At 45.8% G+C, this 13,979-nt stretch overlaps 1 protein-coding gene across 1 annotated transcript; it reads left to right on the top strand.

Moving 5' to 3' along the window:
- Window positions 1–350: 350 nt before the first annotated feature.
- Window positions 351–10,582, top strand: BAX (BCL2 associated X, apoptosis regulator). Its single transcript, XM_054995242.1, has 6 exons — window positions 351–525; window positions 4,664–4,712; window positions 4,836–5,000; window positions 5,898–6,033; window positions 6,156–6,260; window positions 7,957–10,582. The coding sequence occupies exons 1-6, from the start codon at window positions 474–476 to the stop codon at window positions 8,056–8,058; spliced, it is 609 nt and encodes a 202-aa protein (XP_054851217.1). The 5' UTR covers window positions 351–473; the 3' UTR covers window positions 8,059–10,582.
- The last annotated feature ends 3,397 nt before the right edge of the window (window positions 10,583–13,979 follow it).

Genomic DNA, 13,979 nt, shown 5'->3' with positions numbered 1-13,979 from the left:
TGAACGGGCTCTCCCAAGTATTAGTCCTGCACTCTAACCACTACACAGCACCATACCCTCGCAGGTTTGTTGTGAGGATAAAAGGGAAGAGAGGAGAGAATCGTGTAGGCCGTTGCTGAGAATCTTGTAGGAAGAGGGATAAAATCTACTAAATAAAATTCAAAACGCCCCTCCCCCGATTTCCAACTTCAGACGTCCTTACAGGCCACTAGTTCTAAAAGGGGGGAGGAGAAAGAAAGCGCCCTGACCCTTGTCACGTGGCTTCTCTAACCCCGCCCCCTCGTCCCCTGAGCTCTTCTTTTTAACTTCCTCTCCCCCTCCGCTCCTGCCGGCTGCCTGGTCATGTGACTTTTGAAGAAAGGAAAAGGGGGAAAAAACACGCGCAAGGCAGCAGCCGACGGTGGAGTTGCTATTGCTGGCCTTCGGGGGCGGGCGGAGCGGAGCCCGGGGCGGTGGTGGACCGTGGACTGGATATGGCGGCGCCTGGCAGGGACCGCGAGCCGGAGCCTCCGCCCCAAAAAGCGGGTAAGAGGGGAAGGAGAGGCTGGAGCCATAATAAAGGGAGGAGGAGAGGCTGAAGATGATAATGTAAATGTCGTATTGGAGGGTCGCTAACAAGGGGTGTGTGTTATGTGTCATGGATTTATTGATACCAATTAATTTTTTAAAAGCAGCGTCAAAAGTCTCTACAATCATTGATTCGAGTCCAGTGGCACCTTAGAGACTCACAAGATTTCCAGAGTATGAGCTTTCTAGAGTCGGAGCGCCCTTCTTCAGATACAGGGGGTAGTGGAGATGTCTGAGCCCTTATATCCCAGTCATCTCTCACATCCTGGATGGGATATAAAGGCTCAGGGATCGTGTCTCTGTATCTGAAGAAGGGAGCTCTGACTCTGGAAAGCTCATACGCTGGGAATCTGGTGGTCTGTAAGGTGCCACTGGACTCGAATTCCGCTGTTCTACTGCAGACCAACACGGTCACCCACCTGAAACTACAGTGATTAAGTACCGCCCCCGCCCCCATCTACCCTCAGTCTTACAATCTGAAGCACTTTTAGATGGTGGTCCTCATTGTGAATAATGCCTGTTTCTATTTGTTTGTTTAAAAACGTTTTATGTTCCTCATGCTGCTTCAAGCTTGACAGTTCCTTAGGTGATTTTATGGATCTCCATCAATGATAAAACTTTCATGATATAGAGAAACTTCAACAGTTTTAATTAATGCTTAAAAAATAATACAGGCTAAAAAAGGGGAACAACCCATTTAGTAAGTCTTTTTGCAGGGTGACTGTGTTGGTCAGTTGCATTTTGGCTAGGTTTATTTCCTTTACATTCTACCCATCCCTTTCCTTCCATCATGGATCTCAAGACTATACATAGGAGCAGTGGAGGGCGGGAAAGTGAGGAGCTTTTCCCATCCAGGCATAAATAAGTGCCAAACCTGCTTATTTTCCATTGCATTAGATGCCCCTGCATCCTCTCTTGGACTGTTTTGCTCTTCTTTTTGACTCCTGCCTGATAATAATATCTTACAGTGGTTTCAAGTATTCAGTGTGTTTCACAGACTTTGTCTTTGGCTACACTCCTTACAACTGCCCTGTATGGTAGGGCTAGTATTATCCCACATTGCTGAAGTGGCTTGACTAAGGCCACCGAAAAAGATTGTACAGAGGGAAGTTTCAAAACTGCCTGATCTGTAACTTACATTGCAATCCTAAATAGTTACCCCAGTCTAATCAATAGATTTAGACTAGAGTAACTGTTTAGGATTGCACTGTTCGTCTCTTAAACCAATCCACTACACCAGATTTCTGTCTAATGCTAAGTCCCAGATAATGATAAATTCCAGAGGGAATCTTGGAAAGGAGTCTTGTGGCACCTTAAAGACTTAAGAAATTTATTGAGGCAAAAGCTTTCATGGACTAGATGTGTGATGTGTGTCCTTTTTTGACAGAAAGGATACACTGGAGAGCCACTGTAATGTAGTAGCTAAAGTGTCAGACTAGGTCTCAGGTTCAGTTCTCTGTTCAATTATGAAGCTTATTGGGTGACTCTGAGCTAATAACTTACAGCTTAACAGTCCTCTCAGAATAGTTAGGTAAAGTGGGTTGACCAAGTATGCTACTTGCGGAATGAGCAGGGTCCAAATCATGTGTAATACTTATATCCTGCTTTTTCTCTCTCCAGTGGGGACATAAAGCATCTTACATCATTCTCCATGCCTCTATTTAATCCTCACAACTACAACCCTGTGGGGTAGGATAAGCTGAGAGAGTGGCTGGCCCCAAGTTCACTCACTGAATTTTCAGGGCACAGTGGGGATTTGAAATGGGAGTCTCCTGGATCCTAGTTTGACAGTATAACCACTTCACAATATGGCTTTATATAGATGACAGAAAAAACTGTAAACACTGAGCTGTCATGCACTTGACAAACGGCATTTGCGCACAAAAGTGTGAAGTCTTTCAAGTGCCTCAGGACTTCTTTTTATTTCTACCCTACTGTGATCTATTTTGTCTTCCTCCTTAATCAATGATATGGTTTATTTGCTTTCAATATTGCTTCAGTAAATGAATTCTTAATACAAGTTTAAAGGGTTTTTTTTCCCCCACAAAAAGAAAAGCTGCAAGCTGCTATGAAATGCATGGTAACAATGGACCCTCCAGCAAGCCATTTTGTATGGTGGCCAACTCTCTTGCTATGCCATAATAAATGTGTTGCCACAAGACTCTTTTCATCATTTGGCTGCCCTTTTTGTGTCTCAGCTATTCTTGTGCCTTTGCAGCTGTTTTGATCTGCAGCAGTTCTTAACCAGTGAAGCTTTCACATCATGGTAGAGATGCATTTATTACTTAAAAGTAGTCATGGTTGATAACAGAAACAGCAGCCTGTAAAAAAAAAAAGTTGGCAACTCTTCCATCCTAGAGGAAAAAATACAGAAAAAATTAGGACAGTGAATTTAGTAGTGGTTAAAATGGTGCCACATGTGACAAGATGTAGGCGGGGGGGGGAGGGGGTTTGATCCTCACTCTGTAGATTATTACACTCTAAATTTAGATCAGGGTAGGGAAGGAAGAGGTTACATGAAAGTGTGCTGATGCCGTTATCCAAACTTGGGCTGCAAGCTAAGAGGTTAAGGCTTGGGTGTGGTTTATTAAGGTTAACATTTTTTATTTGTTTACGTCATTCTTTTACTCTTTCTTCCTCATGGGAACCCAAAATGGTTTACATCCTCCTCCTCTCCTTCGTTTATCCCCCTAATCCCTGTGAGAAAAGTTAGGCTGAGCATGTATGACTGGCCTAAGGTCACACAGCAATTCTTCTACCACAAAGGAGGGTTTTTTTCATCATTTGGCGCCATTCGTTCTGCAGGGCTGGAGGCGTTGTGGGCAGATGTATGGTCCTAGCTTGGGCAAGGAGAGTTTGGCCCAACTGACATGGATCTTTCGAACTCAGTTTTGTTTAATAGGTGTGACAGAGTGGTTAGAGTGTTTGACTAGGACCTGGGAGAACTGGATTTGAATTACTGCTCTGCCGTGGAAGCTTGCTGGGTGACCTCTGGCCCCTCATACTCTCTCAGCACTAACTTACCTCAGAGAGTTGTTGCGAAGATAAAAAGTAGAAGGAGGGAGAACAAAGGGGTTCCCCCGGAGGAGAAAAGGATATACATTTTTAAAAATTAAAATAAAATGTAACAGCTGTGGGGGGAGAGTGATGGAAAGGGGACCTGGGGGAGGTAGAAGAACATGGAAGGAGGAAGAATGCGAGACTCTGATGTCAGCTATGTAAGCAGCGTCACCCTTTAGATAGCATGCTACTCCAGAAATATGGCTCTGACTCCTTCCTTGACCACTGACTCAGGACTGGTCTAGATGTTACATTTAGCTCATGGAACCAGTTCATAGTGCCCAGAGGTCTCTACTGCATGCAATTTGAAAGTAGTACAAATAGCTGCATGGCAGCCAGTGGTGTGGAGGAGGGCACCACAGGAGTGATGTGCTGCATTGGGATTGAGGAGACCTGGGTTCAAATCCCTGCTCGAGCTATGAAGCTCAGTAGGGTAAACTTAGGCCAGTCATACATGTGTATGCGCTCTTTGTCTCAAGCTAACCTGCCTCAGAGGATGGTTATGAAGCTCAGAAGTGGGGAGAGGATAAACACACCCAATCACATCACCTTCAGTTCTGAGGAGGGGTGGGAGGAAAACGTGAGGAATTATCAGTGTGGCTTAAACTGTGTGGTAAACATAATGTACAATCCACCCCTTGCTTGAAATTCCTGATCCGGCCTTCACTAGCCTATTGCCACATGAGTCATCCACTCTGAAAGGTGCGTGTAAACTGTACAAGCACTTGACAAATAGTCATAACAGAATCATCTTAGCAGGAAAAGAGAGGCAACTTGCGGAAATGAAAGGGAAACTGGGGGCTGACCTGGCAGGGAGGGGTAGAAGAGCTCGTTGTCAGCTTATTTGGGTTTTCTTAGACCCCACTTTGTTTCCTGTTGCATCTCAGGGAGGGAGGGGGAAATAAGTTCCCAGTCTGAAAAAGCTGATGGGGCGGGCAGGATTCAAGGTTCTTCTGGGAAACCAGTGAGTTTGCTGTGCTGAAGCAGTAGAGATAAGCTCTTTCCTTATTTTCATATGTGATGCTCTCCCTTCCAGGCACCACTTCTGACCAGATCCTTAAAACAGGAACTCTTCTTCTCAAGGGGTGAGTGAGTATATTTGGAACTGAGAAATGGGTTTAGGCTATGAGCCTTCTGTATGAGGGGGATTCATTCTGGTGCATGAAGGTAGGGCTCTTTTCTCCCCTCTTTTTTTGTTCCTTCAATAGCTTTATCAGGGACCGAGCCCAGCGCTGCGGAGATTCTGGTCATAATGAAGTGATAGCTGAACTTGGAGGTTCAGAGTCCCAGCCTTGTGACCCCAGCACCAAGCGGCTGAGTGAATGCCTGCGCCGGATCGGGGATGAGCTAGATGGCAACATGGAGTTACAGAGGTGGGTTTCAACCAAGCATCGCAACAGTCTGAATCTGCTGCTGGCTTCAGATGGGCCCTAGCAGTTGAGAATCAAACCAGCTCCTGATTGTGCACTGCCTCTCTGTTCTCCTTTCCACCTTCATAACCTTAGTACATATTGGTCATGCTAGCATTTGATCAAATGTTGATCAGTGGTACGGAGAGAGAGAGAGAATGATCCAAACTTCTCACATTGTGTCGGGTTGGGTTGTCCTTTTACTCAGCACAAAGAAATTGAGAAGGTGGAAACCCAGTAGAATAATGAAGTGCCTTGTGGGTACCCACTCCTTCCTGTAGGACATCAGACAGTGCTATAACTGAAGAGTCAAGACTCTGGGTTTCTGCTCTAATAAGCTTCCTTTTGGAGTCACTTCTGGATGGCAGTCTAAGTGATTGCCTGGTAGTAGTTTTCTTCTAGGTCAGCTGATCCAGGGATGGATTTATTTGCCTATTCCTTGGCAGTATGCAACTTGGCTCACTTGTTTGAGCTATCTCTGGTGCATTGGCAATGGCTTTCTGCTTATGACATATTATATTGTGGATTTGTGGATCAATACTGGGGTGGATTTTGATTACTAAATTCTGGGCAGTCTTGCTATAAAAGGAAACTTAATTTGATGACCTTTTGGCCTCTCACCAGGCTTATAACCTGGTGTTCCTTTGTCCAGCCTGTCTGGCAAACTCCTGCTAAATTATATTAATTGATATTTGTTTTCCAGAAACCGAAGCTCCTCAAACTTCTTCCTGTTAGTTGCCTTTTTTTGGTCTGCGCTTGTAGCATTGAGGATTCTCTCTTCAAAAACTGTGATGTTGCCACTGGGTTATCTGTGGGTGGGAACATGTCTAATTTGGGCTACTCTGATACTGCCCCCTGCAGGATGATAGAGCAAGTACAGGCATACCCTCCGAAGGAAGTATTTTTCCGTGTGGCTGCAGACATGTTTGCGGACGGGACCTTCAACTGGGGCCGGGTGGTGGCATTGTTCTACTTTGCATGCAAGTTGGTTCTGAAGGTCAGTGTGTTTCTGCTGTCACACAGCCATTCCCCTGCCCCTCCAGTTATCTACCTTCCAGTTGTGATTTCTGCTAATATCTGGTTCTTCTTTTTATATTCCCTTTGACACTTCACCGATAGGCGATTTGCACTAAAGTACCAGAACTCATAAGGACCATCATTAGCTGGACTATGGAATATATCCAAGAGCATATCATGGCCTGGATTCAAGCCCAGGGGGGATGGGTGAGTATGTGTAGGCTCTCCCAAGATCCTAGAATTTATTTAGAAGATTATTTCATTTATACTTCACCATTTCCCCCAATGGGGATCCAAAATTGTTTACATGATTCTCCTCTTCTCCATTTTTATCCTCACAAAAGTAGGTCAGGCTGAGTGTGTGACAGGCCCTTGGGTCACCCAGCAAGCTTCCGTAGCAGAGTGTAATTCGAACCTGGGTCTCTCAGATCCTCACCCCAACATTCTAACCACTACACATGCTGGCTGTCAGTTGTGAAACCTAAGAAACTGAAGCCAGTTCCTTAAAGCCTGCAGTTGCTTACAGCTGTCCCGTTATGAACCTGCGGGCCAGTTATGTTCCACAGATCAATGTGGTGAGGGCCATAGCTTAGTGGGTAGAGCATCTGCTTTGGATGCAGAAGGTCTCATGTCTAATCCCAGCATCTCCCTTTAAAAGGATCAAGTAAGAGTTGATGAGAACCTGGGACTCTGCACAGCCAGTCAGTGTAGACAATAGTGACCTTTGAAAGACCCAGTAATCTGTCTCCGTAGAAGGCTGCTTCAGTGCGTTCACAGCAGTCTCTTAGAGAGGTATGGTTGGGCATGGCCCATACCTACGCTTTCTCAGTGGCTACTTCACGACCATGGAATGAGCAAAAGATCTCTTTCTTATTGGCCTTCAGGAGGCCTGTGAATCTGTTTCAGAGGGCATCGGTATGACTGTTACGAATTCATTTCTGCCTGGCCTGTTACTGCCTTCAGAAACTGCAAAGTCCATCAGTGGTGGAAGCAATGGTGGGGAGAACGGGAGGAGCCAATGACGTGAACCTGCCTTTTCCTCCTGCATCCTATCCAGGGGCTTGCCATGGCGGGGGGCGCAAGTGTCGCCTCCGCATAGGCCGAGCTGGGGCAAAGGGAATCCAAACTCTTTGAAGCACTGACAGTCCGATGCAAAGCAGCACTTAGGATTCGCATGTAGTTTTTAGGCGGTGTTTCTATCCCCACCCTGCACCGTTGCCTAGCTCTACAGACTTTGCAGGCAGCACTTTCCTGCTGCAAGGGAAATTGGGTTCTTTAAAATGATCTTAGGGGTGACTTTCTTTACTTTGTAGTAGTTCCTTCTGTTAGGAAATGTTTCACATTCAGGTGCATAGTAGTGCAGGTGAATGTAAAAGGCAAGCCACTTAATGTTTGGATTTTCAGCCTGCCATTTCCTGATCTTTCCGGAGAGAGAGAATTTTCTGGGTGATGAGCATTCACTGCCAGATCCCAGCAGAGTAAGAGTTCTTAGCTAATATGGTTGCATATGTAAGAGCCACCAAAAATGGGCCTGATCTAAATGTTCTGTTCATCCATTTTGATGCATATACTTTGCTTCTTTCCCCAGTGGGGGGCTTCAAGCAGCTTACATCATTCTCCTGCCTCCCATTTTATCCTCAGAAAGACAACTCTGTGAGGTAGGCTAGGCTGAGAGAGTGACTGGCCTATGTTCACCCAGCAAGCGTTCATGGCAGACTGGGATTCGAACCTGGGTCTCAGATCCCAGCCCTCTAACTGCTACACGATATTGGCTGTCTGCAACAATTTAGAACGATGCTCAGGAGAAAAGTTTAACAAACAGGTCCGCCACAGTCACATAATGTTCGAGCTTTACCATTTGTGCAACTTGACTTCTTCCTCCTCTTCCCACCTTGTTCTGCAGGATGGCCTGCTGTCCTACTTCGGCACTCCCACTTGGCAAACCATTGCTGTGTTTGCTGCCGGCGTCTTGACTGCCTCCTTGACCTTCTGGAAAATGTCTTAATCTTCAGTACCCTCCAGTTGGGAAGGAGGGGCACACTTTTTCATTGTGGGAACAAAGAGGGCGGGTACCCTCGACTTCCTAATCAAAAGGAAAAATGGGCTGTGATTTTTTCCCCCCTTTGTTTTGGGCAGATGAGCTTTTTTATATATTCTATCTTGGTGCCTTTTTTAAAAAGCGCACACCTTTTTCAAGGAACGTGTACTTTATGGTATTGCTTTTCCCTGTCTGTGCCTCCTGGGTATTATAGATCACTGGCCATGGAGGTTGCTAATTGCAGCTTTTGAAGGATTGGGGGGGTTGTGTAAAATGAAGGATTGTGGGTAGCTTTTGGTTGGCCAGCTGGCCACACTGCTGAATCTATGCGGTTTTCTGCAACAAGACAACAGGATATTTTGTCTTCTTCAAATGAGAGGATTCCAGCGGATCTGCGCAGGCCAGCCCTGTTGAGGATGGCAAATCTTAAGAGGCTGGATTTGGACAAGCCTCTGGATAGGCAGATTCAAAACTTGCTGGCTGAACTACCAAATTCTCTCCCTACAGAACTTGAAATGCAATCCAAGGAGGTGAAAATTTGGACCTCAGGCATTAATTACAAAAAAAAAAAGTTATCTAGACATGGTTCTTGAGATGAATTTAAGCAGATTTGGAAGTGATTCCTCCCAGTAGCGGTTCTGTCTGCTTTTCTAAAGAGCTGCGTGGTGGTGGTCAGAGAGAGACAGTTGTACTTCAGTGGATCTGTGGGAAGACAAAATGGGAGAGTTGTGCCATGTCAAGCAGTTGCTCTCTGGATGGCATGCAAGAGGTTATGTGCGCTTGGCAAGAGGACCTGCATAACTTGAGGGACCCTCAGCCGCAAGAGGGATTCATCTGCTTAGTTCGGCCCTGATGGAAAAGATACTTCCGACTGCTGGAGAACGATGGCTTAGGAAAAAAGAAGCAAGGAAGGCGGGCCTAGCAGGCTTCCATCTCGTTCTGCAAAAATTCCTCATTTTGCTGCCACCCTCCTCCATTCCTTTTCTTCTCTGGATTAATTGCCCTCTAGGTGTTGCTTAAGCCTGTCAGCTCAGAAAACAGAAAAAGCACCAAGCTCTTCTTTCAGTGTAGCTTTCACCTACCATGCCCCAAATACGCAATCTCTAATTGTGGCTGTGATGCAGGAGGTCAGAGAATTTGGTATTCTTTTATGAGGCTTCTTTTCTTTTTCCTTCTCTTTCCCCAAGGTACTGCTCCTGCACATCTGGTTGGATACAAATCTCAGCATCTGGAACTATGCCCCCCACTATGTTGCCATTCAGATATTAGTAGTGTACAATTTTGAACTGTGTGGAATTCACTTTCACACCAACTGGTACTTGAAAATTATTTTTACTGTAAGGAAGTAGGGTTCATATCATTGCCTAAAGTCTCCTGTAACCTTTCTTGATAGGGGGGGGGGAAGCCATTTAGGCCTACTAAGTCCGTCTCTTCTGTCTTCCTTGTGATTGTCCATGCATTTTTTTCTGAAAGGGACAGGGAGGCACAAGTAAAGTAACTACCGCCTGGTTCACTCAGGCAGGAGAATGAGGTGGAAGAAAGATGAGGTAGATTGTACCACTTCAGACTGCTGGGGGAGAATTCCAGCTTTGAATGTTCCTTTAAGTTTAAAAAAAAAAGCCATACGAATAGAAAACTAGCACAGAAGAGAAGCATGTTCCACCCACTCTCCTTGCTGTGTTGGTTTTCTGTTTGCAGTGGGGAGGCAGTATTTTAAAACAGAGGATCACCTTTTTGGACCATTCCCCCCTCTTGGAGCAGTCCATTCTCTCATTTCGTTCCTGCCATATTCTCCTGCACGTGTGAACCAGACCTCAAGAAAGCCGTTGTTGCTGAGTCATGGGTAGCGGCGGCTGTGGGAGCACAATGGCGGTTGCAGATTGAGATGGTTTGGCAGACCCCCAACATGTCGTCGGCACTACGAAACCATCCTGTAGAAATGCTAGGGCTGGCCGTATATATTCCGCCACCCCACCCTCAGTGTGTGTGGCTGTTTTGGCTTGGCAGTGTAACTTATCCAGCCTCCATATAAGTAAGTAGTGGATGGTTCTTGGAAATCATCTGGGGAGATCAGGTAATTGTTGCAGCGGTTGCGGGGAAGAGGAATAAGCAATGAGTAGGGAAAGGGGGTGTTTAGAAAAGGACTTCTAAGATCGCCCAGATTTGGATAATTGTCTTCCTTTCCCCATTCTTAAAGACTTGCAGCACTCATCTTCCTCCTTGCTGGACATTGCACAGTTGTATACAATCATCCCCCTGTGGTGTCCAATATTTTTTTTGCAAGACCAATTGGGACAGGGTTCAGCACCTGAAATCCCCTGCCTGTCCCTTATGGCTGTTAATGGTGCATCTGTTCATCCAAGGCAAACTAATTCGGCCAGCTGTTGAGAATGTAGGGAGGTTAAAGAGTAGGTGGGAGCAAAGATTGGGGGGGGGCGCGAAAGAAATTGAGTAGCTTGGGGAGAATAAATTGTACTTGAATAATTATAGAGGGGAGGGTTTTTGTTACCTCAGGGGTTGGGTTGGGGGGGGGTGGAGTATAATGCCATTGGGGTGGGGTTTTGGAGGAAGAAAGAGTGCCCACCTTTTGAATGGAAGGCTGGGAAACAGGGCAGTACATATCTACAATTGAGGGTAGGGTTTTTGAGGGAGAGTTTGGGGCTTCTAATGTCATTGTTTTTATTTTTTTTATGCTGTGGATTTTCATGATGTGAAATGTATAGAGTTCAGCATAAAGAATGGAGTAACTGGGTGGGGGAGGGATTCTAAAGTTCTGGATTTTCAGCAGGTTAATATTGGGGGGGGGAGTTTTGCTTGAGGATGTGTTGATAGAGTTATATATGATCCTAAGCCTGCAGTGGGGAGAATTCTTGGATCATTGGCATGGGCTTGGCACTTGCCATGTTGGGCTTGGGATGACCAGAAAGTATGTCAGTGTTTATTAATGTGTTTTTGGTTGCTCTTACACTGTGGTCTGTGTAGGAATCTCCCCCACTCCATTAGATAATATGTACTTGATGCTGTTCTTTGTCTTTCTGCTTTTCCCATTTTGAATTAAGCTTGTCTCCCATTTTTTGAAAAGGGACCTTTTCTCTCCCAGCACCTTCAACCATTCCCTGGTGCTCTGTCGTCCAAAGAACTTTACAGTTCATCACATCTGTTCAGGCAAGTGCCAAAAGTGTTCCAACAAACAGCCGTTGGAAAGATTGTCTCTGGATGGCCAGAGTGCCAAGCAAATTGCACAGAATAGACCATACAAACAGCTGTGCCTTACGGGTCTCCTTCAGTGTCCAAAGGACCAGTGGGCTACTTGAGGTATTAGTGCTGACGTGCACGTTCCTCTCCTGGCCCACATCTCATCTACAGAGCAGGGAATTCACTACATAAGGAGGGATAGCCTGATTTTCACAAATGTAAAACACAGCCATAGTTTCCTGCAACTTAAGGGCTAGCCTGTGGGAGCAACATATTAATGATAACTGCTCCCTGTTTCTTCCCCAATCCCAGCTGGCTGGGCCTTAACTATAGCCATTGCGGAGGAAGTAATTCTTGAGTAAGGTGGCAGAAAATGTCCAGCGGGCTTTTCACTAGGCCTGCCTACTCAGTACCATATCTTTGGAAGGCACCATGCAAATATTTTTTGGGCTGATCCCATTTCTGGAGGATTCCCTAATCCTGGCATATAATAGCAAACACTGAGCCCTATTGCAATGCCAATCACATCTGGCTGTGACAAAGCCACTCTCGTACTGTACACGGAAGAATGCCTGGGGCTGCCCTTGGCTGCTGTCTTACTGTTAACATTGCTCATGGTTATCTTTTCTATGCAATTGATCCCCCAACCCATGGAATGGTTTCTACGCATTTTTTAAAAAATAAGGAAAACAAATCTACCTTCCCTTTTTATAATTTTTTTAAAAGAAATGTTTGATACATCTTTCTTGATCCATTAACTGTGAAGTTCATTACTTTTTGGTTGTGTGTGTGTGTGTTTTTTTTGGTGTGTGAAAATAAAAAAAAATCAGTCAGAGTTCCTGTGTCATTTGTACAGAGAAGCCATCATACAATGGCTCACACAGCCTGCTGCCATGTAGGCAGATGGTAATTTTGCCTCTCCATAGGAGTAAAGGTACAGGTAAACCCCCTGTGCAAGCACTGGCTCATTACTGACCCATGGGAGGACGTTGCATCACAATGTTTTCTTGGCAGACTTTTGTTATGGGGTGGTTTGCCATTGCCTTCCCTTCCCCAGTCATCTACACTTTACCTCCAGGAAACTGGGTACTCACTTTACCGACCTTGGAAGGATGGACCTTGAGCTGGCTATCTGAACCCAGCTTCCGCCAGGATCGAACTCAGGTTGTGAGCAGAGGTTGGGCTGCAGTACTGCAGCTTACCACTCTGCCTGGCAGAATTTAATTGGCCAGGGGCAGTGGGGCAGAGAGGTTTTCTACGTCAGTGTTTTTTTAAAAGTTTGAATAGATTGGTTGTAGTTTACTAAAGGTGGAAAAGAGGCCAGGTGAGCAGTCAGTAACTGGGGCTTCAAACATGACTTTTCCTTTGCAATATTGTTTTCTCTGCTCCTATCTACCATTGCTAAGAGATTTCTCAATGCTGCAGAGTCCCAAGAGGCATGCCAAAACTGAATTAATTGAAATATTTAACACACGCCTTACACCTCAGCCAGGGCAGCTTTCAGCCTCTTACAGTTCTTACAATTTCCCAAAGGAAAAGACTATCAGCTGGGGTTGCCAGTAAACCATGTATTTTAAGAGAGAAACTGAAAAAGTGGTATTAAGGCTTCACTGCCCACAGAAAGGAAGCACAGCGGGGGGGGGGCTCAGAACTTTTTGCCTTGATTTCCTACTTCCATTAGGTTTGGGGGGGGGCATTCCACGATAGTATTGCCTTCCTACCCACCTGCTGTCTGAAATTCTGCTGGGGCTATAAAGCAGGGCCTTTTCACCCTCGAACAGCAAAGAAGTCTAGTGGGGGGATGGGGACAGGACACAACTTCCTAACAATAAGTGTAGTTTATCCTATGACTTGGTTGTGTTTGCAACCCGGTCTGCTGTAGCTGAAGTCTCAAAGCAGTGACATTCAAGAGGCTTCAGGGCTCAGCGGGGGCATCTTTGCATTTCCCATGCCCAGCAGAACGAGCATCAGTTGTGCGCCAACCGCCAGTTGTGCGCCAACTTTTCTTGGCATGTTTACATTTTCTAGCACACAACCCTGTTGCAGAGAAACTAACCCCTCTGCACAGGGACAGTCAAGTGAAAGATCTTACACTTGTTCTCCCATTGTGGATACACATGCACTGCTAGGGAGACATTGAATATAAGACCACACAGAAAGCAAGTCACTTCAGTGTCCCCATGTAAGATTTCTTGTGTAGAGTTCCACCTGCCTTGTGTTCTCCATGTGTCAACATGACTAAATAAATGTGTTCAATGCAGGGTGCCCCCCTGCCCCATTACAAAGTCTTTCTGTTTGTTGGTGGATGGAACAAGAACTGTATCACACATGACGACAGAGCTTTGTGCCTCCTGGTGCACCGCAGCCTTTTTGTGCTGGTGACCGCAGCGGAGAGAAGCAGCTTCTGCCTCCCCCATCGTTTTCAGTCCCCTTCGCACAGATAATGGATAACTATAACTTTAAAGTGTAGCAAATAAACACGTGGAATTCGTAACGTCTGGTTTGTTTCTGGAATTAAAATGAACCAGTTCACTCTCTTTGCCAGGAAACTTTGGTTTGAGCGTGCATGTTTTCGGAGCCTGACCCTCGGGCTTCTGCGTGAGTCTCTGGTCTGGACATCTGTCCTCCGGGACGATGGGGCCCCAGCCCGGGCTCCACACGGCGCTGAGCGAGCGCAAAGTCCACCGCGAAAC

This window comes from Eublepharis macularius, chromosome 12 (assembly GCF_028583425.1).
Source record: "Eublepharis macularius isolate TG4126 chromosome 12, MPM_Emac_v1.0, whole genome shotgun sequence".
Classification (NCBI taxonomy): domain Eukaryota; kingdom Metazoa; phylum Chordata; class Lepidosauria; order Squamata; family Eublepharidae; genus Eublepharis; species Eublepharis macularius.
The sequence above is the reverse complement of the archived record's forward strand: the minus strand, read 5'-3'. Positions and strand labels throughout refer to the sequence as shown.

Bases quoted from the DNA above. Each gene is read 5' to 3' on its own strand.
- BAX (XM_054995242.1), top strand. From the start codon at position 474: ATGGCGGCGCCTGGCAGGGACCGCGAGCCGGAGCCTCCGCCCCAAAAA. The intron at 5,001-5,897 runs GTGGGTTTCAAC...TGCCCCCTGCAG, and splicing joins GGCAACATGGAGTTACAGAG to GATGATAGAGCAAGTACAGG. The intron at 6,261-7,956 runs GTGAGTATGTGT...CTTGTTCTGCAG, and splicing joins TTCAAGCCCAGGGGGGATGG to GATGGCCTGCTGTCCTACTT.